Below are 23,009 nucleotides of genomic sequence, written 5' to 3'. Positions count from 1 at the left end.
TACGGCGCGCGTAATGAAAACGTTTTTAACTGTATGTACCAAAACAATATACACACGACAAATTTCAGTTAAACAATTCGCTGACGGCTATATTTCGCTAGAGGTGATTTCAATAATTTTCCCCACGACTCTCTCCCCGCCTGAATAAATAAACTGTGACGATGCCGCGATCGCGAGCATACATAAATGAAACATGCGGAGGCTGTTTTCATTAACCGCGGAATCGCGTATGTATGGTGCCGGTACTTTTTACGATATCTCCGTTTTATCAGTGTTGTTTTCCGTTAATGGAAATTATAACACAGTTCAGTTTACATAAACTTTCTTGAGCGGGTCTACCAACAATATTCGGTATTGATATTAAAGATTTAACCCTTAGCACTCGAATGGTGCCTGTAAGGCACCACTAAAAATTGCTGTATCATGATTCACAATATTTTTTACATTATTAAATTTGTTTACCAGGTATGTAAATATGAAACCGGAATTTTTGTATAGAAAAGACACTTTTTTCTATTTTCAGTCTTTTACTATTTTGTATTTTTATTCTATTATTATTCTACTTTTATTTTATATTGTATTACGTGTTATAAGTGTCATTTTCAAAAAAGTGAACAAACCAACAATACTTCGTAGTAAGTTTCACATTTTATCTTTTGTTCATTTTCTTATCCATCTTGATTTATATTTTAATTTTAATTTTATCCCTTGAATATTCATTCCCAAAATGTCAAGATGTTCGAAATTTTTGATATTGAAAATGACCTATTTGAGAACGACTCGAACACCGATGAGGACGAAGAGAATGTTTCGAACGTACGTAGAGGACGAAAGAGAAGGAGATTTTTAGTTACTTCCGATAGTGAGAATGAGGAAGAGGTAATCGAAACTGCTGTAGACGGAACTGTTTGGCAAGAAGTAAAAGAAGGGTCTAATCCTGGAAGAGCACCTATGGATAATATTTTTAGGGGAACATCAGGCCCAACAGGGTATAATAAACGAAATATTATGCGGTGAAAACGAATAAAATATACATTATATACTCCTAAATAAAACAAACTATATTTTTATACTGTCAAATTGGCTATTATCTTCATTCTGTATTAAAAAATATAAGTTGTGCTAAAGACCGGTCATTTGACCGGTCGCGGTAGGAATAGATATACATGAAGTGTCGGTAGGAATAGTGTTAATAAATTACTAAACATTTCGGTATTGTACGAGTAAGAGTATAACATGAAAAAAAAATATATAGAAGGGCTATATTCTAGGTGGGAAGAAATGTTTAATTTTGGAGTAAAAATAGCTTCGATCGCAAAGAGTTAATAATCCCAGTTTTCTTAAAAGGATTAGTATTTTATGCTCAGAATGAAAAGGTGCAAGAGTGAAACGAAAATTATAGGTCGAGTGTCGAAGAGGGTAAAAGTGTCATGAACGATGGGGAAATGAGCTGTTCTCGCGAAGATAACTTGCAGGAGCTTCCGCTCGTTTCCCGGAGAGCGTAAAAGCCGCGTTGGTATGCGTAAAAGCATAAAATCGTAAAAGCGTGGACTCGGCGCGGAGTGGAGCGGCGTAATCCTTGCAGTCGCGAGCGCGTTCGTAGCGCGGCGGTATCGTTGTGTAACGAGCAGCCACCGTCCCATATAAGACACGCACGGTCGCCTCTTCCCTCGCAAAACCGCTTGCGATGGTGTAGTATTGTGGTGAATAACATTCGCCTCCGGTTACCATAAGCCCAGTCGCCGTTCCATAGTCGGGAAGCGAGTCCAAACCACCTGATCTGCCGCGGACCGATCTACGACGACGACGACGACGACGCGGCCGACAAATTGCGAAGCGTTCGTCGACTGCGAATCTTTTCGACGAGTAGAAACCGACGGATCGTTACCGTTGCTCGGATTCTTTTCCGCGACGCGACGCGATCGGACGGGGACGGGTTGCGTAACGCCGAGTCGCGTGTGCCTGCGGAATGAACCCACGAGTAGCAACCAATGGCAGGTCCCCAAGGTTCGTTGGGAAACAGTGCAATTAAACGCAGAACAATTAGTATCCTGTGTTCGAGGTCGATCGGTGGTTCGATCGGCTGAATGTTTCCGTGGATCGTCTCGGCGGATGCGTCTCGGTTACCGGTCAGCTGGATTCTTCTTGTTCCTCGGGATGATCCTTTTCGACACCGTTAGAGTAAGTGACAGTTCGACAGAACATCGAAATTTCATTTTCTCCGCGCGGAAAACGAAACGAACCGTGCATCCTTTGCTGGCGCGCTGTTCCTCCTCGAAGGTTGCGGTTCGAGGTTGCAGCTCGCGTGATCCGTTTCTATTTTTCCGTCGGATCCATCGATCTCCGGCCGGTTTGTTCACACGAGACGGAGATTCTGGCTCGAAGATCGTTCCAGCGAGTCCCCAGGGGCGAATGAATCAAAGTACTACGCACCGATCTGGGATCGATCCGCCGGCTTACATAAACAACCAATCGTTACGCTAGCCGGCCCAATATGGCGGCCGGCAAGCCGGACCTGCACTTTATGTAACCACGACTGACCTACAGCCGCGGCAACACGGTGCCTTGTCGGTGGAAGGGCTCCGACGAACATCGTCGGCTAGAATTCTTGAATAATTACGCGCTTCTTACGCGATCGGGAGACAAACCGCGTCCTTCAGCCAAGCTTTTCGCATTTTTCTCTCCTGGATTCTTGATCGTCAGCTGAACGCTTCCATTCACCGCGCTGGGCAGATTTATAGCTGAAAAGCGAACGGGTATCCGGAAAGCGTTCGGTCAGCCTTGCGATAAATGATTTTCCATAATCGCTTTCTCGGGAGCTGTTCGACGTTTGCGTAACGAAACAATGTGAGGAACAATTTTTTACCGTGACCGGTAAACAAACGAACAAGCAGAAGTTCTTTTCTCGGTGGAAATAAGCCGCGGTAACTGTTCTAGATGCAGCAGAACGCGAGGGCGCAGTACCCCTCGCCGTCGCAGAGCCTGCCGAAAGACCTCTGCCTGACGTGGAAGGACATTTCGTACACGGTCCAGAAGAAGTGCAACGGCGGCCTGAGAGCGATGTTCGGCCTGCAGCGGACCGGATACGTCACTCTGTTGGACAGAGGTACGATATCGAACGCCAATCCCAAGAGTCTGTCCATCGAGAACTTGAGAAATTCGTTTGACTTTCTGTTTCACTTTTAGTCAGCGGTATAGTTAATTCGGGGATGCTGATGGCCATCATGGGACCAAGGTAATTTCCCCGGGGCTCTCGAAACTCCTTCGGTTTCGATCGATCTCTCGAGAAAAGATTTAGAGTAATTTTACCGTCGCAACGTCGCCGGACCGATCGGTTTCCGGCTGTCGCGTTCGCCGTTTCGATATGGCGGATCCGTTCCGGAGATAGCGCCGGACGCTCGTAAAATGTTTCGGGGGCTTAGTATGCCACAGGGTTGTTAATTGTTTACAGCACGACGGAATGTTTCCTCGACTGAACGAACTTCTCGGTTTGCAGCGGCGCTGGGAAAACTACGTTGCTCGCGACGATCAGCCGGCGAGTCAAAGGTTCATACATCACGATATGCTTCGAACATCGTAACACGCTCCAACAGTGTTTGCTCTAACAAGAACGCAAGAACGTACGCTCCTGGGAAACAAATGTTTCCCTCGTCCTTAACAAACTTGCTTCTCGACATTCTCAAATTTTAACATATTCCTTCTCTCTCTCTCTCTCCCTCTTTTTCTAACTCTCTGACTAAACGTTCATCTCTCCTGGACACGTTAAGCCGTCTTCTACCGCTGACAAACGCGCACAGATTCTTCCCATGAGAATTCTGATCACGGAAAATTGAAATTTCTCGTTGACAGGCAGTGCGACGGGCGAGGTCCTGTTAAACGGGAAACCGATAGACACCGAGCAGATGACAAGGATATCGGGATTCGTTCCGCAAATGGACCTGGCGGTCGAGTCGCTGACCGTGCAAGAGCATATGGAGTTCATGGTTCGTTTTTCCAATTAACAATGTTTCGGACCGCTCATGCATCGTTTCTGTAATTTTCGGCACAAAGGCTTGCATGAAGATGGACAGAAGGGTTCGCGCGAGTGTCCGGAGGCATCGGATCACGGCCATGCTGGAGGAGCTGAGTTTGGTGAAGTGTGCGAATTGCAGGCTGTCCGCTTTGTCCGGCGGAGAGAGAAGAAGAGTCACTCTGGCCGTTCAAGTGAGCAAACATCGATGAAATAGTAGAAAACGATCTCGTTAAAAAATCCTTAACCTTCTGCTCTTTAACCTCTTTCTAGGAGGAAAAAGCTTTCATCTTTCTTGTCTCGTTTTCCAGCTGCTCACCGAGCCCAGCATCCTCTTCTGCGACGAGCCAACCACGGGGCTGGACAGCTACGGCGCTCTAGCGGTCGTCAGGACGCTCAGACAGGTCGCAGCCAGCGGAAAAATCGTCGTCTGCTCGGTGCACCAACCGGCTTCCGGTTTGCTCGACATTTTCCACGAGGTCCTCTTGCTTTCCGGCGGAAGAGTCGCGTTTCAGGGTTCGTCCGCTGACGCCAATGAATTTTTCGACAGGTTCGAAACTGTCCTACGCCGCCCCGAACCCTTGCGTTGAACATGAATGTGCAAAAATCGATTCATCTTCCAGCCTGAGCCTGAAATGTCCACCGACCTTCAACAGCGCCGAGTTCTACGTCTCCCAGTTGTCGATCGTCCGGGGAAAGGAGTCCGAGAGTTACCAAAAGGTAAAGTGAAAGCAAAACACAAAGGAGAAAATATATGGAGGAAGCCTATGGGATTCACGGTGGCGCGAACTGGCTCCCTAGGTGAACTGGATCTGCGATCAGTACGAGAAGTCGAAGTACGGTCAAAGGGTGTCCCAGCTGATCGAGTACTCCTGCACGACCACGTCGGACGTCGAGCAACTGCCATTAATATTTTTGGAAGCCCCGCCGGGCCCTGTCGACTTCAAAAAGGCTCTGCTCCTCACGCAGGTCGAGTGGCTCACCTGGAGAACCTACGTCGAGTACAAAAGAAGTTACACAACGCTGATGCTGCGATTCGTCACCTACATGGTGAGAACGGACATTCTCTGAAAAATATATCGTACTCGTCCCTTCTCGACTACTTTCCCTGCCGCGGTGAATTTCCACCACCTCTCCTGGAACCGTAGAATCGACCTGGTTTCTATCATTTTTGTAAAACCGACAAACGCGTGCGTTGAAGTTCATAGGCATGCTGATTGCCACGCCGTACGTGGGCGTCACGGCGAAAGCGATGGACCAGGACGGAATACAGAACATGCAAGGTCTTCTGTACCTGGTGGTCGTCGAGACTGTGTTCACCTTTAATTACGCCGTCTTCTACACGTTCCCGCGAGAGTTGCCGCTCCTGCTGCGCGATATCGCCGGCGGACTTTACGGCCCGGCGCCATATTATATCAGCAAAGTGGTCGTTCTGGTGAGAGACTCGGCCAATTAACAAGCTTAATCCCATCGCTGACCTTGTTCCGATTATTCCGCTAATTGCAACCAGACCGCGGAACCGCGTTCCTAACTTCAGACGCATATCGAGTTAACTGCGTAATCAAAGTTCTGCTGTTTCAGATTTCTGTTAGTTCGTTCGGATAGAAAGCTTTTCGGCTAGTTTACCCGATAACCGTCGATCGTCACGCTACATAGTTTGCACTAACGTTTCTAGATACCCGGAGCGATATTTCAGCCGCTGCTCTACTCGATTCTAGTATTCACTATCACTGGATTGAACGGTGGATTCTTAGGACTCGTCTACTTCGCACTGCCAGTAGTAATCTGCGCCATTTCCGCGTCCGCTCTCGGTGAGGACAAGGCAAACTATTGTAACGCTTCGTAGATTCCCTTCGCAACAGTTTCACGATAATCGGCGAAGGTCACGGAAGGACTCTGAACACTTTTGTTTTCATGTTCGACCTTGTACGATCTCACGGCACTGTTTGCCGATAATACTAATTTGCAGTTTCTCGTACAAGACATGTTTACTATTGACGTGCTATTAATCTTTCGATAAAAGTGACGAGACTTTTCAAACAGGTTTGTTTCTATCGGCGTCGTTCAAATCGGTGGACACGGCCTCTCTGTTCTCCGTGCCGATCGACTTCCTAGGCCTCATGTTCTGCGGGATCTATCTGCATCTTGGGTAAGAGGCGTTCCAAATTTTCCTCGATGCTTGCCGATCATAAAACACCCAACGACTGTTTGTTCGACAGGCACCTGGCACCCGGTATCGCGTGGTTGAAGTACCTGTCCCAGTTCTACTACGGTCTGGAGGCGGTTTCTTTGACTCAGTGGTTGCTGATCGATCGCATAAGTGCGTTTCTATTCGTCGACATTGACGAGAAACGATTTTTGAGAGTCTTTCATACCTATTCTGTGTTTCGAAGATTGCTCGCCGGACCCCGAAGAGCCCTGCATATCCAGCGGCCTCGGAGTCCTCGAAAAGTATGGTTACCTACCGAGCCACTACACCACGGATCTGATTGGTTTGCTGGTGATATTTGCGGTTTGTCATTTCGCCGGTTTCCTGATCATTCGCCACCGAAGTCGCAAGGAAGCTGTGTACTGACGTTCCAAATGCTAGTGAATTTACGCAACGTTTCTATCATCTTGATATTCGAATAAATTACGACATATGGGAAAAAATCAGCACCGCCCATTCTTCCACCTACATGCAAACTACGCGACATGTTACGCTAATGTTCCCGTTGATCGATGAATTATTCATGGGAAATTATCGACTCGAGGGGGCGCGATTAAAAAAATTGCGCGAATAGGGTGGAACGCGAAACGAGATTCAATGGGCACTCTCTGACCACTTCTCCAAGGAGCGTTGCCAGAAAAAATCTTTTCACTTCCCTCTCCACCGTCAGATTCCCTTCTAGCGACTTTCTGTACGAGGAGAATATGCGACAGTGGTTGGCTAGCAGGTATTAGCAGCAGTAGTGGGAACAATGTGACCTCACGTATCACCTCGAGCAGAGAACCGCTAGAGGAGAATCGAGTGACATTTAGCGACAGGGAGGGGGGGGGGGCATTTAGAGGGGAATACACATAGTCTGGTAAGGTTGCCCGCAAATGATCTGTTCAAGGTTACCGGTAAAAATCGAGGACACAGACGGGATCTTCGCTAGGCCAAGGAACGTCCGTTGCTTTGCGGTTTAATAATATATTGACTTTCAAGTAATTTACTATAAATTATATGTATATATATATAATATGTTTCTTATGTATAATTACATTATATATATATATAATACCTATAGACAATTTCGAAGACACGGGATACGTGGCACCGCGAAGTGTTAACGTTCGTGAACTTGCGAGTTAGTAAACGTAACCGAGCTTGTGTGCCCGGGTTCTACGCTCGAGGAGCGGAAATGCGGTTCGTCGGCGATCGGCGATCGGCTGGCCGGATTATCGAGTACAAAAGGGTTCTGTTGTTGAGTCACAGCCACCGACGAGTCGCGATTGCACCGTCGTACGGACGGATTCCGTTCGTTCGAGCTTAGTTGCGTAACCTAGATTTATTAGTAACGTACACGATCGATAGTCGGCTATCGGACTAACTACCGCGTTTCGTTGTTCCGTCTTTTATTTATCTGACTTTCCTTGCGCGAAGAATAGAAAAAGTCAAAGTCTTCCAGGATTGTACACCGAATCGTTCGCGCGCAGTCGATGTCGGTTAGGAATTGAACTCGACGTAGAAATGGAACGATGTTGGCGGGGACTCGAAGTACAAAAGATTCTTTTTTTTTTTTTGCTCTAGAAGAGAAGGAATGTTGCAACGATCGGAATGTCGTCTCCTCCGACACTGGAAGAGGGGAATCATGGATCGGAGTTATAATTTCCAAATTTAAAAAATCGCTCGTCCTTTCAGGCTTTTCTCGCCGTACGTTGCGTCGTCGGAGTTTGCCAATATTTTCGCACGTCCCTCTTTTTCTTGGTTCGCCGAGGAAATTTCAATTTTGTGGGAGGAGCCACGGGATAAAAACAGACCTTGGCCGCTCCCACTGGCCCCTGGTCGCTCTTACTCGCGCGCTACGGACGTCGTTTCCGCTCGGTACATAAGTAAGACTGAGCCTAAGCTCGTGGCTCAATTTTCGCGCAGCGGGTATGTACAAAGGGCCGAGAGAAACGTCCCCGAAGGGAAGACAGCGACCAACGAATCGACGAGTAGATTCCAAGGCGGCCGATCCTGCCGCCTCGAGAAAGCGATCGAGACGAGATCCGATAGCCGTGGCGAGGATCAAACGGAACATAGCGTGAATGTCATGGCACCGACGGCAATACGACGACGAAGGGACGACGATGACGGACCGTGTGGATCCTGCTGCTATCGGTGGCTTGCCGATTCGTCAGCAGGAGCACGACTTTTTCGTGCTCGTCGGCGACTGGTTCAACGCGAATCGCTCGCCGTCGGTTTGGTACTGCGACCCGTTGCCCTTCATCAACTGATCGTTCTGCAGTATCTGGAATTAAACGTTTGATTCAGTTTCCTGGCTTCAGTTTTCCGTTTCAGCGTCTCGTTCGAGAGTTGATCCGAATCGAGCGGGTTCGCCGAAATAGAATTGATAATCGACGTTGTCCGTGATGTCGTCACACAGGTGGCGGAGTCGGGAATTATCTCTCACGAACTGAAACCTGCGTCGTTAAGACGATCGCCGTCCCCGTGAAACGACGTCACAGACAAATCCCGGGAACGCGACAGACCGGTACTAATCTCGCGATGCAAATAACTTGCGCCGGATGATGTAGCTCCGACATTTTTCTGAAGGACTACTCACTTTACTGACGAGGAATCTCGCCGCTTCCTCGATGTTGATGTTCTCCTTTGCCGAGGTCTCGAACCATCCGGCAAAGTTCTTCTCCTTGCAATACTCTTCCATCTTCTGGGGCGAGTTGACCAGACCCTCCCTCTGTTGGTCGCACTTGTTAGCCAGGAGGACGCAGGGTATCGCGGAACCGTCGGGTAGCTGCACCTTCGAGTCCAGATCCTGTTTCCATTTGACCACAGCGTCGAGGGTCGCGCTTCTCGTCACATCGAACACTATGAACGCGCCAACCGCCTCCTTGTAGTACACTCTGGTCATATTCCCGAACCTCTCCTGACCTGGAAGACCGAAAGACAACTTTTAAACTCTGTGCGCAACATGCCCAGAACCGTAAACGATCTTGAATCATTCACTGACCTGCGATGTCCCATAGCTGCAGCCTGATAATGGTGTGAGGGTCCCAGTTCAAGACTTTCAGCGCGAAGTCGACGCCGATCGTCGCGCGATAGTGTTGCGAGAAGAACTGGTGCACGTATCTCTTGATGATGGACGTCTTTCCGGCACCAAGCTCGCCGATCACTAGAATCTTGTACAGGTGCTCGCGTTTCTCGCCTAGTCCGGCATTCGGTGCATTGTTCTGTGACGACTGCAAGAAAAACAGAAATCGTTACTTTCTGATTCTTCTACGATCGATAACGTTCGTCGATCAACGACCAATACCATTGACGGCTTAAGACGATAGTTTTAGCGATTAATCGTTGCAGGCAAAATATTTATTTTCCGGCTTTACATCTCCGGTTCGTGTTAATTCCACGGACAGCGTAGAGCTCCGCGGAACGGCCAATCGAAGGAGCAACCGTCTGGCAAATGTATTTACCAATCGGTTTATCTTATTAATGCGCTCTAAATTTCTAAATGTGCACCACCGTGCCGCAATTATCAGTCGTGGATTGTTTGTCGAGAAGCTCGAACCGCGCGAGTGCAGGCGATTCCGCGTTTCCAACGTTTTCATACGGGCCCCTCGGTTATCTTATCGCGCCCCGAAGAGGAACAACGACGATTACCGTTGACAAAAGTCACGGGAAACCGATGGATCACGGAAAATTGTGAACTCTCGCGACGCCGACGATGTAATCTCGCACGCGCTCGATTTTTCCACTAATTGAATCTCGTTCGGCACAATCAATCCCGCGGTGCGGTGCCGCTCTTTCCGCGTGAAAACGGCGAAAGAGATCGATTCCAATTCGAGCACGATTTCCAATTCAGATTCGCGATTTCGAATTCACTCTCGTCGAATCACCGGATTCGCGTTTCCGCAAACAGGATCGCAACCTCGATTTTTTCCAAATTTTTACCAACAACGGATCCTCGCGAAACTGTCGAAGAAAAGGGAGAAAAGTTTGTCGGATTTACACCGAATCCGTGAACCACTTTGATTCGAGAATTCGGACGGAATCGCACACTACGGGGATCGTAAAAAACAAACTGTCCACGTGGTCAGAGGGGTGGAAAATCAGCGGGGAACTTCCGAGAGAAAATAGACTGCCGAACGAACCCTGCATCGCGTCCACTTTTTCGGGTAGACCTTCAGCTTGTCGAAGTTCAGCTCGAAGTTTCTCCAGAAGTTGCCCTCGGTCTCCATGGTTCCCGACGGAATGCGTGGATCCACGCTGATCGACCCCTGGATCCGAGCCCGGTGACGCACACCGCAGAAATGACTCACGGAGAGGGATCGAGCGACGCGCGATTTCCGTACGACGAATAGCGACGACTAACGACGGTTCGTTTCTAATGATGAGTAGGTATGTACAATGTAATCTCCCCCTGATGGGACAGCTTCGATTTTAAGTGCTCGTAAACAGTGTATCGTTCTTTATTGCCTTTCTGATCTAGGCTGCAATTATCTCGAAGCGGCCGAACATTTTTAAGCGATCGAACGTGCACAATCAAAACAGTTCCTCGTCTACAAATTTCTGCAATACCAAGTGGCGAAGCCTAATCATTTTCTGGCTTGCGAGGAGGGCTATCTCCTCACTGAACAAATAGATGACACGGAGGCGACTGAAATTCTTTTTGAACTGCCCGAGCTAGAACGCTTAGTAGTGCCTCGTCTGCAAATTTCTGCTATCCCAAGTGGCGAAGCTTAACCCTTTCGCTTCGGCAGTCCAGTCCGCCGAAGTGCCGTCAACGAACGGAAGCATGCGCCAGAAATGTGCACAGTGCGCGCGGTTTTTGTGTATACGTTCTTCTAAGTCTTAAATAATTACTATGCTTAATAAAACAATTATTGCTCTAACATAGCACGTATTCTGTATATTTTTAAAATGAAAAGGTTTGTACAATATTATATTAATTATGGTACTTATATACACTCGTATAGATGCCGGATATATCCGGCACTCGTACGCACAAGTCGTCGCGCGGATGCCGGATATATCCGGCGCTCGAAGCGAAAGGGTTAATAATTTTCTGGCTTGCGAGGAGGGCTATTTCGTCCCTAAACAAACAGATGACACGGAGGCGACAGAACACTTAGAAAATAGGAGAAAAAGAATGGATCGTCGGAGCATTTTTCTCCTTGTTGGGATCGGTCTCTCTGGAACGGAGCTTCGAGCGAAAACCAAAGCGTGTTTCCGTTCGGAGCGGTTTGTTATCCGCGAATGCGAGAGCTCTATTGTTTTATCGAGGCGTTCTCCCTCGACGAAGATCCGCCGCCCCCTAGGCTCTGTAACGATCCGAGCACGTTGCACTTAGCTCGCTTCTTCGGTCCCCTAACAACAAGCGTCTCGAGACGAGTCGAGCCGAGCCGCGCCGAGCGGGGGAGCGTTGTTGCTCGGCCCGCGTCTTCCTCTCGAGACGTCGGCCAATTAAGCTTCTCGCGGACAAGGGAGAAACACGGGCGAACAAGCGAGGAGGACAGAGAGCACGCGAGCGCGAACAGTAACCCGAAACTCGTCGTCGCGCCGCGCCGGATCGTCGCGAAAAATCTTCTCGGAACGAAAGCGGGGGCGGAAAGAGGGCCGGGGGACCGCAAACCGGGACCGCAGAACGCGTCCATCGATTCTGCGTCATGGAATTACAACCGTCCCGCGACGGTTTTGAAATTCTGCCAGCGCGCCCGGTTGCGCAACCAGACTCGCGATCGAGTAGCAAGTGGATCCGGAGAAAAATCGGCGGTCGGGTGTCGAGTTCTCTCTTTGCTTCGCTCTCCTTTTTTCTCTACGAGATCCTAAGGGCCCGGGATAGTCACGTGACTTTTTAATTAATAATCCTACGATCTTTCCATTCACAGCCTTCAGACACAGACTTATGATCCGTCATGGTCTTGATCCAACGGGTCTTAAGTCAGTGACTAAACTTGTCACATTTTTTGCTCTGTATTATTGATATTATGAATTCTGACGCCAGAAACGTGCTTCAAGTTTTTGTCCAGAATCAAGACAAAATATAGCTCAATTTGTAGCAGGAGATATTTTCTAGAGCGTGCTGCTCTCGATTTCATCCAGAAAACTCATCCAATGGCATAAAAATGCTTGGATTCCACGGCATGCACATCGTCAATTTTTGGCCTACTTCTAACGATTATATTACCAAATATCTGCATAATCTCGGCAGCTCCTGACCAGCGTACACTGGATTAAACCTTCCTCTTTCGAATGAGCCCTTTACCAGCGATAAAATATTCTTATATAAGGACGAAAACTTGAGGCACGTGAAACCATTTTTTGACGATAATGTAGTCACTCTACCTTATCGCGAATCTACGAATTCTGCGCCCTTAAGGGCTGATTCAAAGAGAAAAGCAAAGTTAAATAGCAGCGGATGGACTGCGGATTTATGGCAAAAATGGTGCAACTTAAAACAGCGGAGTGTATAAAATGATTTAAGAATACCCATCTATTATCTTCAACTTCTTAACGCAGACAATTTTTAAAAGATCCGCAGCGTAGTAATGAACGAGTCTCTGCAAGGATTACCGGCAATTACGTCACTTGTAAAATCTGCGTCGATAAAGTTTCATGCCACACATCCCATTTGAATAGAATAATTTATGAATCACCATGTTCGAATTGTCGCTAGGACATCTGCGAAGAGTCTCCGTGTGCAAACAGTTGATATTTTGGAAACAAAGCCACCGCAGCAGTTTCCTCGCTCTCGATTTTGATCTCGCGCGTATTGTGTGATCAGTGAAACACCGTTGCGTGTCTGCTGTTAAGTAAAACGCCGTTTAACAGACCTGAAGCAGCTACGCAGTATTTTCTCTGAATTTGATAAGCTCTGAACTTGGTTTAATTCTCGTGACCAGGTGGAATCGGAAAGTACGATATACGGAACGCGTAACAGATCTACTAGAAAATGTTTGTTTTATCTAGGTCGTTTCTTTAATGAGATTCCGAAGCCACTCTGGGACTCCGACTCTGCAACCAAGTCCCACCTCGTGCGGCGCGTAAAACGGAAAACAAAGAAACTCGACGAACAAACTGGCAAAACGAGGAGGAAGTGTGCAAAAATCTAGGGACAAGAGGATCTGATTACTCCGGGAACACCTGCGCCCTCGAGATTAAATTTTTCTGTCATAGGTTCTGCAACCGAAGTAGATGTCACGGTTTAGCCAAGAAATAAATCGTTAAACAAACTACGGGAAAAGAGCCGAGATGGTGATTAACAAAAGAGTTAAAGAAGCTCGGGGGTTAGGGAAGAGAGAACAGAAAGCACTAAGGCGAGGCATCAAGACGAGGCTCACCGTGCTGTCCTGGCTGACCACTTTGGTCTTCTCCGGTGCGTCCGCCATGGGTCCCATGGCTGCCGGATGGGGCGGGTACTCGGTCTGACGATCGTAGGTCTCGGTGTAGTCCTCCTCGATCCCGGCCAGGTAGCCGACCCCGGTCTCCTCGTCGAACGTGCCCTCGAACGTCGAGAACGTGTCGAATTTCTTCACGCTGATGTGTCTGGCCTTCTTCTTGGTGGTGTTGTCGCGGCGCGCCTCCTCCTTCGGCTTCCGGTTCTCCTCGTCGTCTAGGTCTACGGCGATCACCGTATCCCCGGAATCGGAGTCGCGAGTCGTCTCGAACAGCCTTCGCTGGAAGATCGCGCGCTTCTCCTCGAGCAACGAGAGCTTGCGCCGGACCTCGTGCGGCGACGATTTCCCGTGGATCCCGGACTCCGATTCCGATTTCACGTTCAACCGCGACTTTCTGCTCGGCTCCCCCGATTTACCGGGCCGCTGCTCCGGCCATTTCGAGATCGCGTACGGCAGCGTCGAGCTGCACCGCGACGCCTCCTTGCTGTCCTTCTCTTGCTCCTGCGAATCTGCGCGAAACACGCCGGTGTTCAGCGAGTTGCCGGTCTCGGGGATCGACAGAGTATTAGTCTAGTCTCTAGCCGATACCAGCGGATGAGAGTGATTAACGATGAAGAGAGACTAAAGATTTCAAGCCTCCACAGCCCCGCATTGCACGGTTCTCCCTGTCTAAGCTTTCGGGGACGAACCGTGACTTTTTGGGACTATTTAACTACTCTATGGTTTTCGAGCATCGAAGCCTAGCTTCGCTAGGGGTTGGAAGACTCTCCTTCCGTTTGCCATTGTTGAGGCTCTCGAGTACGGGCTACGTTCTTTTGGAAATGACTTTGCAACCTCTCGCAAGCATCGGGGCCAGAAGACACACCGGTGTACACTGCTGTAGCGGAGCTAGCTCGTGTTCCGGTTCGTTGCGCACCAATCGAACAATTCTACGGTCGGCCAATTAAGGATTCTTTTATTCGATCGGCGAACAATGGAATAGAATGGAACACCGATGAAGCTGGCTGGTAGCAACGCTTCCGGGACATTGAGAGAATACAATTCCAAAAGAACGTGCACCATGCTTGCACCTGAAAACCTCGACGGTAAGAACCGGAAGAAGAGGCGCGTGTCAGGACAGTGTGTACAGTGCCGAGAAACGAAGCTGCTCGAAAGCGAAGAGTCTATGCCATCTACTCGAGCGAGAAGCGGAGGAACGAAGGTTCGATGGCGGTAGGGATCGTAGGGTATGATCATGATGGAAGAGCGAGAAGAAGCTGGAGGCTGGAAGACGAGACGGCGCGTCTCCTGGATCGCTCACCGTGCTGCGTGGTCTTCAAGATGGTCCTGATGGTCAGCGACGGCGACTTGCGTTGCACTACGGTGACAGTGGTCACCGGTTTCTCCGCGAGCTTCTCCGGTTTCCTGGCGTCCCCCTTCTCCACGTTGGGAACGACGGCGACGGCGGCGGCGTCGTCACGTGGCCCAGCCTCGTACGTTTCCCGCGGACCCAGTCTCTCGATCCCGTGCCCCTTCCGCGCGATCCTGGACGGGCTGTCCGAGAGACTAGGCGACTCCTGCGACGATTGGCTCTGGGATCGGCTGCTGTCACCACCTTCGGGCGTGTGCCGCGGCTCCTGCTCCGCGGCCGACAGACGGAACTTGTTCAGGCTCAGTTTGCGCACCAGCGAGTGCGACTTCTTCTTCTTCTTCTTCAAGGCCGAGGTCGCGCCGACATCCTTCTGCTCGTCCTCCTCCGCCTCCGGACTCCTCTTGCGACCCGTCTCTGTATCGGCAGACGATCTCCCGTCAGAGAGGCTCGAGAATTATCGGATTGGGTCGCGTTCAGGGTACTCGGTATGCGAATATCGGGAAACAGGATGCGCGGAGGATCCAACACTGAAGCTGGAGGAGCAAGGACGAGGTGGCCCCTGGGCGGTGGAGTTTTAACGCACACTATGCCCCCGACCATCATCAGGAGGAGGGATGTACGTAAAAGCATTTCTCCACCGCCCTTAAAAAAAAAAAAAAAAAGAAAAGGGTACTCGGATGGAATGAAACTGCAGAACAGCTGCCCATCCTCCGATTTCGACGATCTTTGCAATCTAGCGACGATCTCGCTTAGTTTCCGAAATATTCGTTGAAAAACTATCGGTATCATTGCAGCGAACTCTGCCTACACTAGTGCACAGGAAAAAGTAATTCAAAAAACTGTTGATATCCAAAAGTCATCGAAATCGGAGGATAGGTACAGCAGGTTCTGCAGATTCACCGTATCTGGGACCATCTTACTCGATGGAGATCTACGAGGGTTTCAGAGAGCACGTAAAAATGGATGGAACGGCGTTCGATAGGGTATTGAAATGTTAGAGGTCTAGAAGGAATAAGGAGAAAGTTCCGAAGGCTTTTTGATCGACGACGTAACAAAGAGCTCGATAGAAGAGAGCCTAAGAAGCGAGAAATTAAATTGGATACGCGGAGAACAGTCGATTGTCAAGAATCCGATCGTAATGAACTGGGTAATTGTCGAGATAGCCGGGACCCATTAAGACGACCTCGAGTCTGAAAGAATCTCTTCACGGATTCTGGGTCGCGAGGGATCGATCGGTTACGGGTCAAGTGTTGCGGTGTTCAAAACAACAGGACAATTATCTCCGGACTTGGACGGAGGAACACCGAAACGGAGTTCGCGACGGATGGCAGACCGGTGCGTCGCAATTAGCTTCTGCTCGCACGGTGTTCACTGTCTCTGAAGACCGACGACTGATCGCGAACGGGTTCGAAAAACCCGTCGAACACTTCTCTTCGAAACGAGTAGCCCGAATAGCTCTACCGAGTCCGGTTGGATCGAGAATGCCGAATAAACAGGCGAACCGCGGACAAGAATGATCACTGAGACAGCGGCGGGCATGAACCTTTCTCTTCAGCATCCGGATCTGTCGGTGTGGCGGCGTCCTCGCCGGGCCTGATCTTCTTCTTGATCTTGAAAAGGCCGCCCTCCTTGCGGAAGCTGCTCTTCAGCGCGTCGAATCTGCCCCTCTTCTTGTCCTCGGGGGGGTTCGCGGGCCCTGTGCCGCTGGTCAGGGTGTCCAGGCTGGAGCTGCTCTCGCCGACGGTCACGTACTCGCCGGAAGTGATGGGTCCGTGTCTGTTCCGCTCCTCCTCGGACGAGGATCGGCCGATCACCGTGTCCGGCGAGCTGCCACCCTCGTTTGCGCTCTCGTTCCGATCCATCCTCGCGAGACCTCGCGCGACAACCACCACCTAGCCAGCCCCGGGGGGGTTGAAAGGAGAGGACACGGCCCGCCACTGGCACTTCTTTCTTTCTTTTTCTTCTCTTCTTCTTCTTCTCCTTTCCCCTTCCTGCGCTCTCGCACACTCTCTCTCTCTCTCTCTCTCTCTCCCTCTCGTTTTGCTCGCTTTTTCCAAGCGGGCCGGGAAACAAGCGCACCGGTACGTACAAAGCGTTTCGTGTCTCTTTCTGACGGCGGGTCCGCAGTCCACGGCGTGGCTTCTTCCAGCGCCAGTGGAAACCTTAGAAGAACTCGCTTTCTAGGTCCGATCGGCCACCGACGGATAATCCGACACGTTTCCCCCTCCGTTTCCTACGTCGACTTTTTCCCGCTGTCGATCCCTTTCCTACACTGTGCTCGCGCTCGCGCGTCCTCGCGGTTTCGAGACGCCACGCAGCAACGCGCGGACGATGCCTTTTTGAAATGGAGACGCCTGGGAGACTCTAGGGACACCGGTCACGCAGGATACACAGCCGTCCAGGTGACGGAGGACGACCCACGATCGAAACCACCGTAGACAGCACACCCCAACTTTCGGGTTCGTTGCTCGCCCGATTCCGTCGCTCTCCGTTCACTGCACCTTCGCTTCTATCCGGGTCACGATATTTCGATTCGATCGACAAGCTGATTTTAGAGGTGAACGCGCGACCCTCGGACCGAAAATACGCACCGATCGTGTCCACTTTTGACACTTCTACTTACGTTCCTTGCAAGCTGGATGTGTACCGAAAAGTGGGACAGAATCGGAGAAACGGCTGGATCAATCCGATACGAACCAGAGATAGATGACGCATCAACGATCAATGATATGCGAAGATATTTAAGCTCGCGTTCTCTAGAAACTGAACTAAAGGCTGCAGTGATTGTAGCCTTCGTTGATCGGTGCCCTTTTTAAATGAATGATCGATGAAAAGAGGTGTTCTGCTGGTAGCATAGTTCGAGATAGTCCCGACTCTTCTACCAACCCTTGAACAAGCGTACATATCAAACGTTTCACGATACTCGGAACAAGAGTCGACTGGATCCTCACCCTAGGAGCGTACGTTGATCAAGTATACACTCTACAGCTTGTTGGGTTCACGATTATGTTTTGTGACAGAACGAATACGAGAATTTTGCATCACAGACTCTTTCAGAATTGAATAAACTATTCGGACGAACCATCGAGGACGCAAGAGGATCGACGAATTGACGAAGCAAAACACACGGAACTCGACTTCCTGAGACCACCTGGAGCCAAGAATTCGATCGCCAGGATCGATCTGGGTCACCAGCGTCATCGGCGAGCGCCGCGGGCGCGGACGCGTCGGAACGATTAGCGTACCTCGAACAGGAGATGCGTCGTACAAACAAGAAGAAAAGAAACGCGACGCGACGCGGCGTGTCGTGTGAAAACAACGAGATGCGAGAGAGACTCGAGATACTGGCACCGGGTCGAACGGTGTGCCGAGTCGCACTAAATGCACAGGTAAAAATCGGCGAAACGGTGGGACACGCGCGACGAGGGGGAGGAGCGTGTCTCTGGTGCCCCTCCACGGTGCAAGCAAGCCGAGCTTTCCGCGCTTCTTGGTCCTCTGGCTGGCCCGACAAGGTACGCGAACGCGATGCTGTAACAACGCCGTGCTAGCGACGCTCTGCGTCTGTTGCAACACAACGCATCCCAAACCTATCACAGTTCAAGTCACCGGAACTCGGAGAACGCGTTTGCCTCAAAGAGTGATCGAATCTGGATTTAAAACTGTAACAATTTTTCTCGAAGATCGTCATCCATGTAACAGTTCAGCAAACATGGATTCTCTTTTCCTGCTTTTCCTACTCTCGGTAGTTGCGAGAGTACGTTGATGTTAGTGCGACGCGTGTTCGAAACGCGCAGAAAGTTCTATAAAAGTTTACCAGTATACGTACTGTTAGAAAATAACCTTTATCCAGTGACGGTAACGACTTGGATACGATCCTTCTACTGTATGCGTCTTTCGAAACAAACAACACACCCTTTATATACAGGGTGGCCCACATAACTCTGAACAGCTCAATACCTCGAAAACTATGCCATCGATTTTAAAGTTCTTAGTCTTAAATTGCATGGAACTGAAGGGCCTTTCTGACTACATAAACGTGAAGTGGCCTCCCTTCCCCTTTAACGGGGGAGGGGAGGTACCTTTGTAATTTTAAATGGAACCCCCTATAAAATGTTACATATTTAGATTCTACCGGAAAAAACAAGTCAATTTTGTCTGAAACATTTTTTTGTCAGATACTTCCATGATGAGATATAACAGTTTGAAGTTTCGAGTTGTAGGTACTTGAAGCGCTCGGAAATAGCGTTATGGAATTATACGCGCTTGAGTCCTTTGCTTATTCGTGAAGAAACACAAACAATAATATTTACAATTCTTAGAAATAGAAAAATTAGCAAAGATTAGGATTAAATACGTTCTGAATCTCTGGTCAGCCGATTCAAATTATTTGCGAGGGTTCAAATGAGCCCAGGCGCCGCCGGGCAAGGGTTAAAGGGCGAAATCCGCGAGCGGCCGAGATACCAGGAAAAAGTTCTCCGTTAATCTCCGGCTGAACTTTGGACTTTATCAGAATGACACTCCCGTTCGCGGGGAATTAATTAGCTGAATTACGAGACAGCGTCGCGCACCCGCCAACGCGTAATTAGCGCGTGAAACGCGTCTGCGAGATGTCGCGGAAGACGCGTCTCCGCGATCGCTCGACCATTAAATGAGAGCGTCGTTCCCCTAAGCGAGAGATCTACGGACGAGCAACGTAAACATTCGGTTCTGTATCGATACGATTCGGTCGATGCTCGGAAAACGCAGCCTTCGATGAGAAACAGGATCGCTCAATTATTAACGAGAAATTAAAACTTGAAGAATTTATTGAACGACTGAAAACGGGGGAAGAAAGAAAAACAAACATGCAATTAGATCGTAAGATGCATATTGCACCAGTGCAGCACCTTCGCACGAGCCTACATAAAACGCTGATCGGTCGTAATGCTGATTTTATCAATCCGCGAAAACAATTTCGCAATTTACCCCGTAATTAAGATAATGCAACAAAAAAAAAAATAGAAAAGCCGTAGAACGCGCGTTGCACCATCGCGAGATCTTTAAGTAGGATAATATGTTTTATTTTTTTAGCGGGCAAACTCGCTTGTCACCCGTTTAGCAAACTAATCAAATTGTTATGCCGGTGTTATGAATTTGCGGAGGCGATTGTGATTATAAGTACCTGCCTGATGATTAAAAATGGCGTAGAAAAAAAAGAGAAAAGAGCCGGCTTGTTGCACCATGCTAGACAGCGATCGAGCGCGCAAAGAGGTCGTGCGAATTTATCGGGACCGCGGAGTACGCCAGCAAACCAGTATCTTACATAAACCACCCCACACGATCCAAGCACGATCGTGGAAGATCGCGAAGGTCGAGAGTGCGCGATTTAATTGGTAGGATTCCGCGTGGAGCGATCCAAGATCGATAGAACCGACCGTGTACCTTGACGAGTGATGGAAAATAGGCCGGCTTCGAGGAATCGCGACCCCTTGTTTGCAAATGTTCTATGCAAATGCTCGCACCTTCACGGGTGCCAATCGACGGGCCGTGGACCGGTTGCGTAACAATCGGTCACTCGTTCCGAAGAATTGTGGCAATGAGAAAGGGCTCGAAATTTCCCACTGTTCCTCAGAAATCCCAAGCCTTGGCAATGATAGTTCTCACAATTTCCTTTCGCGATGAATTAACAATTTAAAACAAATTTATGTTTAGAGTTTGCAAATGTTCTATGCAAATGTTCGCACCTTCACGGTTGACAATCGACGGACCGTGGACCCGTTGCGTAACAATCGGTCACTCGTTCCGAAGAATTGTGGCAATGAGAAAGGGCTCGAAATTTCCCACTGTTCCTCAGAAGTCCTAATGATACTTCTTGAAATTTCCTTTCGCGATAAATGAACAATTTAAAACTCAGAGTTTGCGAGCAGCGCCCGATCGACGTCCGATTTACTTTGGTAAATGGACAGGGCTGGCATAAATCACGGCCGGCAATAGAGCCTCGTAAAACGTGGTTTATCGCGGCAATGAAAATTACCGCGACGCAGGCAGTTTATTAATTCTATAATTATATAATGCCCCCCTCCATCCGACGTCGTAGCACGCAGAAAAATGGGAGACATTGATTGCGCGTACAAAACACGTCGGTTTCTTTCAACAACACGGACAAGTTGATTAATCAAATGCTAAATCAGTAGGTCGACTGCGATGCGCAATCCGTGGCTCACGTAACCCGTGAGCCTGCATGCCGAAGGGACATACAGTAAGGTGCATAACTGAACCAATAACAACAACTTTTGTGTAAATCATTATTTATTGCTAGGAATATAGAAGAATAACAAAAAATAAATATTATAATTATTTTTATCATAGTTAGAAGTAACTGAAGAAACTTTTTTTCAATAACTAATGTCTCCTCGTTTAGCAATGACGAACAAAATAGATTGACTCGGTTTTGCACCGGTCCGTAGAAGAAATGTGTACGTGGAATGTTCTAGTAGTATGTTTGCATCTAGCACTTTGGTATGTATGTTTACAAAATATTCTACATCTTAACACTCAGTTCTTCGCAGTCAGTCGAACGGAAATGCACGCAAGTGAAGTAAGAATAAATATGAAATCAATTGCTCCAAATTGTTAAAAAAAAGTAATTTATCTTTTGAATAACGGTTTTTCAACGCGTAAGACGGCGAAAAATTGCAGTGTTAGTCAATCGACAGTGCAGAGAATAAGAAAAAAATACTGTAAGGCTATATTATTAAATGTTGGAGGAAGAGACCAAAGAAATTATCAGCGCAGGATGAACGAAGGATTATACGGTTTGTCTTCAAGTGCCAATATGGCTGAAAAATTATTAAAAGAAGATACGAATATACAAATATGTCAGTGGACAGCACGAAGAACCCTCAAACGAGGTGAGATTAGATGCATTAAGAAAGAAAAGAAGCCAATGTTATCGAAACAAAATATTAAACTTCGTTTGGAATTTGCTGAAAAATATCGAAACTGGACAACTATTGATTGGGAACGGGTTATTTGGTCCGACGAGAGCAAAATTAACAGAATTTGATCAGATGGCATGTCTTGGTGCTGGATTCGTAAAAGCAAAAGACTGAAATCACGACGTGTAAAACAAACGTCAAAGCATGGAGGTGGATCGCCAATATTCTGGGGGTGTCTAACATCATTTGGTGTTCGATCACTGCACCAAATTAATGGCATTATGAATCAATACATGTACAAGGATATTTTACAAGATCATCTCATAGATGCTGTTGAAAATATGCCTTTTGAAGAAAAAAATGTAATTTTCATGCATGACAGAGACCGTAAGCACACTGCTAAAAATGTAAAAAATTGGCTCAGTACTGATAAATTTCCTGTTCTGGATTGGCCTGCACAGAGCCCCGACCTCAACCCCATAGAGAATCTATGGGGTTTAGTAAAAAGACGGCTTCGGGATTCATATGACTCCCAACCAACTTCAATCACAGATTTGTATGATAGAATTCAAGTACAGTGAGGAAAAATATCTCTGGATTATTGTAAAAAATTAGTAGAAAGTATGCCAAAGCGAATTAGTGCAGTTTTACAAGCAAAAAGTCTGTGGACGAAATATTAAAAATAAATAATATATTAAATATTGCCAAGTATTGAACGTGATGCAAAACCGAGTGAATCCATTTGTTTTGTCATTGCTAAATGAGGAGACATTAATTATTGAAAAAAATTTCTTCAGTTACTTCTAACTATGATAAAAATAATCACCGCGATACACTGAAGGTGCGTTTATATTAGAGCTGAGGTGAACGATGAGGGCAAAGCAATTAACAGCAAGCAGAATTGGAGAGCAAATACTACTTTTCTTTCGCTATTATCGTCATTCTCATCTCCTTTGTGCGACCATAAACATACAAATCACGTTGGCAGATTCATTTTAGTAAGTTCTAAAATAAAATAACTGCAAATGCGTCTTGGGATCTTTTTCTGGATCAGTAGGACATCTGCAACGTCTACGTCCACGTTGACAGACCTTCGCAACTCGAAGGTAATAATTCTTCTTCGTCTGAAATATTTTTCCCGCGGGACGTG

General features: G+C 48.1%; 2 protein-coding genes across 6 annotated transcripts in view; one reads left to right on the top strand and one right to left on the bottom strand.

The window, feature by feature from the left end:
* Positions 1-1,326: 1,326 nt before the first annotated feature.
* On the top strand, positions 1,327-6,780 carry Bw (brown). Of its 2 annotated transcripts, none has more exons than XM_076795586.1 (14): positions 1,327-2,181; positions 2,938-3,106; positions 3,187-3,235; positions 3,497-3,546; positions 3,850-3,983; positions 4,051-4,203; positions 4,321-4,559; positions 4,633-4,729; positions 4,811-5,059; positions 5,211-5,444; positions 5,685-5,820; positions 6,053-6,158; positions 6,229-6,329; positions 6,403-6,779. In XM_076795586.1, the coding sequence occupies exons 1-14, from the start codon at positions 2,113-2,115 to the stop codon at positions 6,582-6,584; spliced, it is 1,968 nt and encodes a 655-aa protein (XP_076651701.1). In that variant the 5' UTR covers positions 1,327-2,112; the 3' UTR covers positions 6,585-6,779. The 2 variants fall into 2 exon arrangements, with proteins under 2 accessions (XP_076651701.1, XP_076651702.1); XM_076795587.1 differs by lacking the exon at positions 1,327-2,181 and adding an exon at positions 2,806-2,847 and having other exon boundaries at positions 6,403-6,780.
* A 365-nt stretch (positions 6,781-7,145) lies between these two features.
* The window catches only part of Rab32 (RAS oncogene family member Rab32), a 35,382-nt gene continuing 19,518 nt past the window's right edge, over positions 7,146-23,009 (bottom strand). The window contains exons 1-6 of one of the 4 annotated variants that reach the window (XM_076795580.1): positions 16,486-17,414; positions 14,892-15,356; positions 13,535-14,100; positions 9,208-9,436; positions 8,803-9,128; positions 7,146-8,487 (exon numbers count right to left, since the gene is read on the bottom strand). In XM_076795580.1, coding sequence (XP_076651695.1) covers positions 8,374-8,487; positions 8,803-9,128; positions 9,208-9,436; positions 13,535-14,100; positions 14,892-15,356; positions 16,486-16,804 — 2,019 coding nt within the window. In that variant the 5' untranslated portion in view covers positions 16,805-17,414 and the 3' untranslated portion in view covers positions 7,146-8,373. Of the gene's footprint in view, positions 8,488-8,802; positions 9,129-9,207; positions 9,437-10,345; positions 10,809-13,534; positions 14,101-14,891; positions 15,357-16,485; positions 17,415-23,009 lie in introns of those variants that run through there. The other 3 variants (XM_076795584.1, XM_076795581.1, XM_076795583.1) reach the window with 3 other exon arrangements.

The sequence above is a fragment of the Halictus rubicundus genome, chromosome 10, assembly GCF_050948215.1.
Source record: "Halictus rubicundus isolate RS-2024b chromosome 10, iyHalRubi1_principal, whole genome shotgun sequence".
NCBI lineage: Eukaryota > Metazoa > Arthropoda > Insecta > Hymenoptera > Halictidae > Halictus > Halictus rubicundus.
Note: the sequence above shows the minus strand (reverse complement) of the source record. Positions and strands in the feature narration are given on the sequence as shown.

What these genes read in the sequence shown, in the direction of transcription:
- Bw (XM_076795586.1), top strand. Translation starts at nt 2,113, where the DNA reads ATGCGTCTCGGTTACCGGTCAGCTGGATTCTTCTTGTTCCTCGGGATG. An exon ending in AAGAGCATATGGAGTTCATG is followed by an intron (nt 3,984 to 4,050) that starts GTTCGTTTTTCC and finishes TTCGGCACAAAG; the next exon opens with GCTTGCATGAAGATGGACAG. An exon ending in AGTCCGAGAGTTACCAAAAG is followed by an intron (nt 4,730 to 4,810) that starts GTAAAGTGAAAG and finishes CTGGCTCCCTAG; the next exon opens with GTGAACTGGATCTGCGATCA.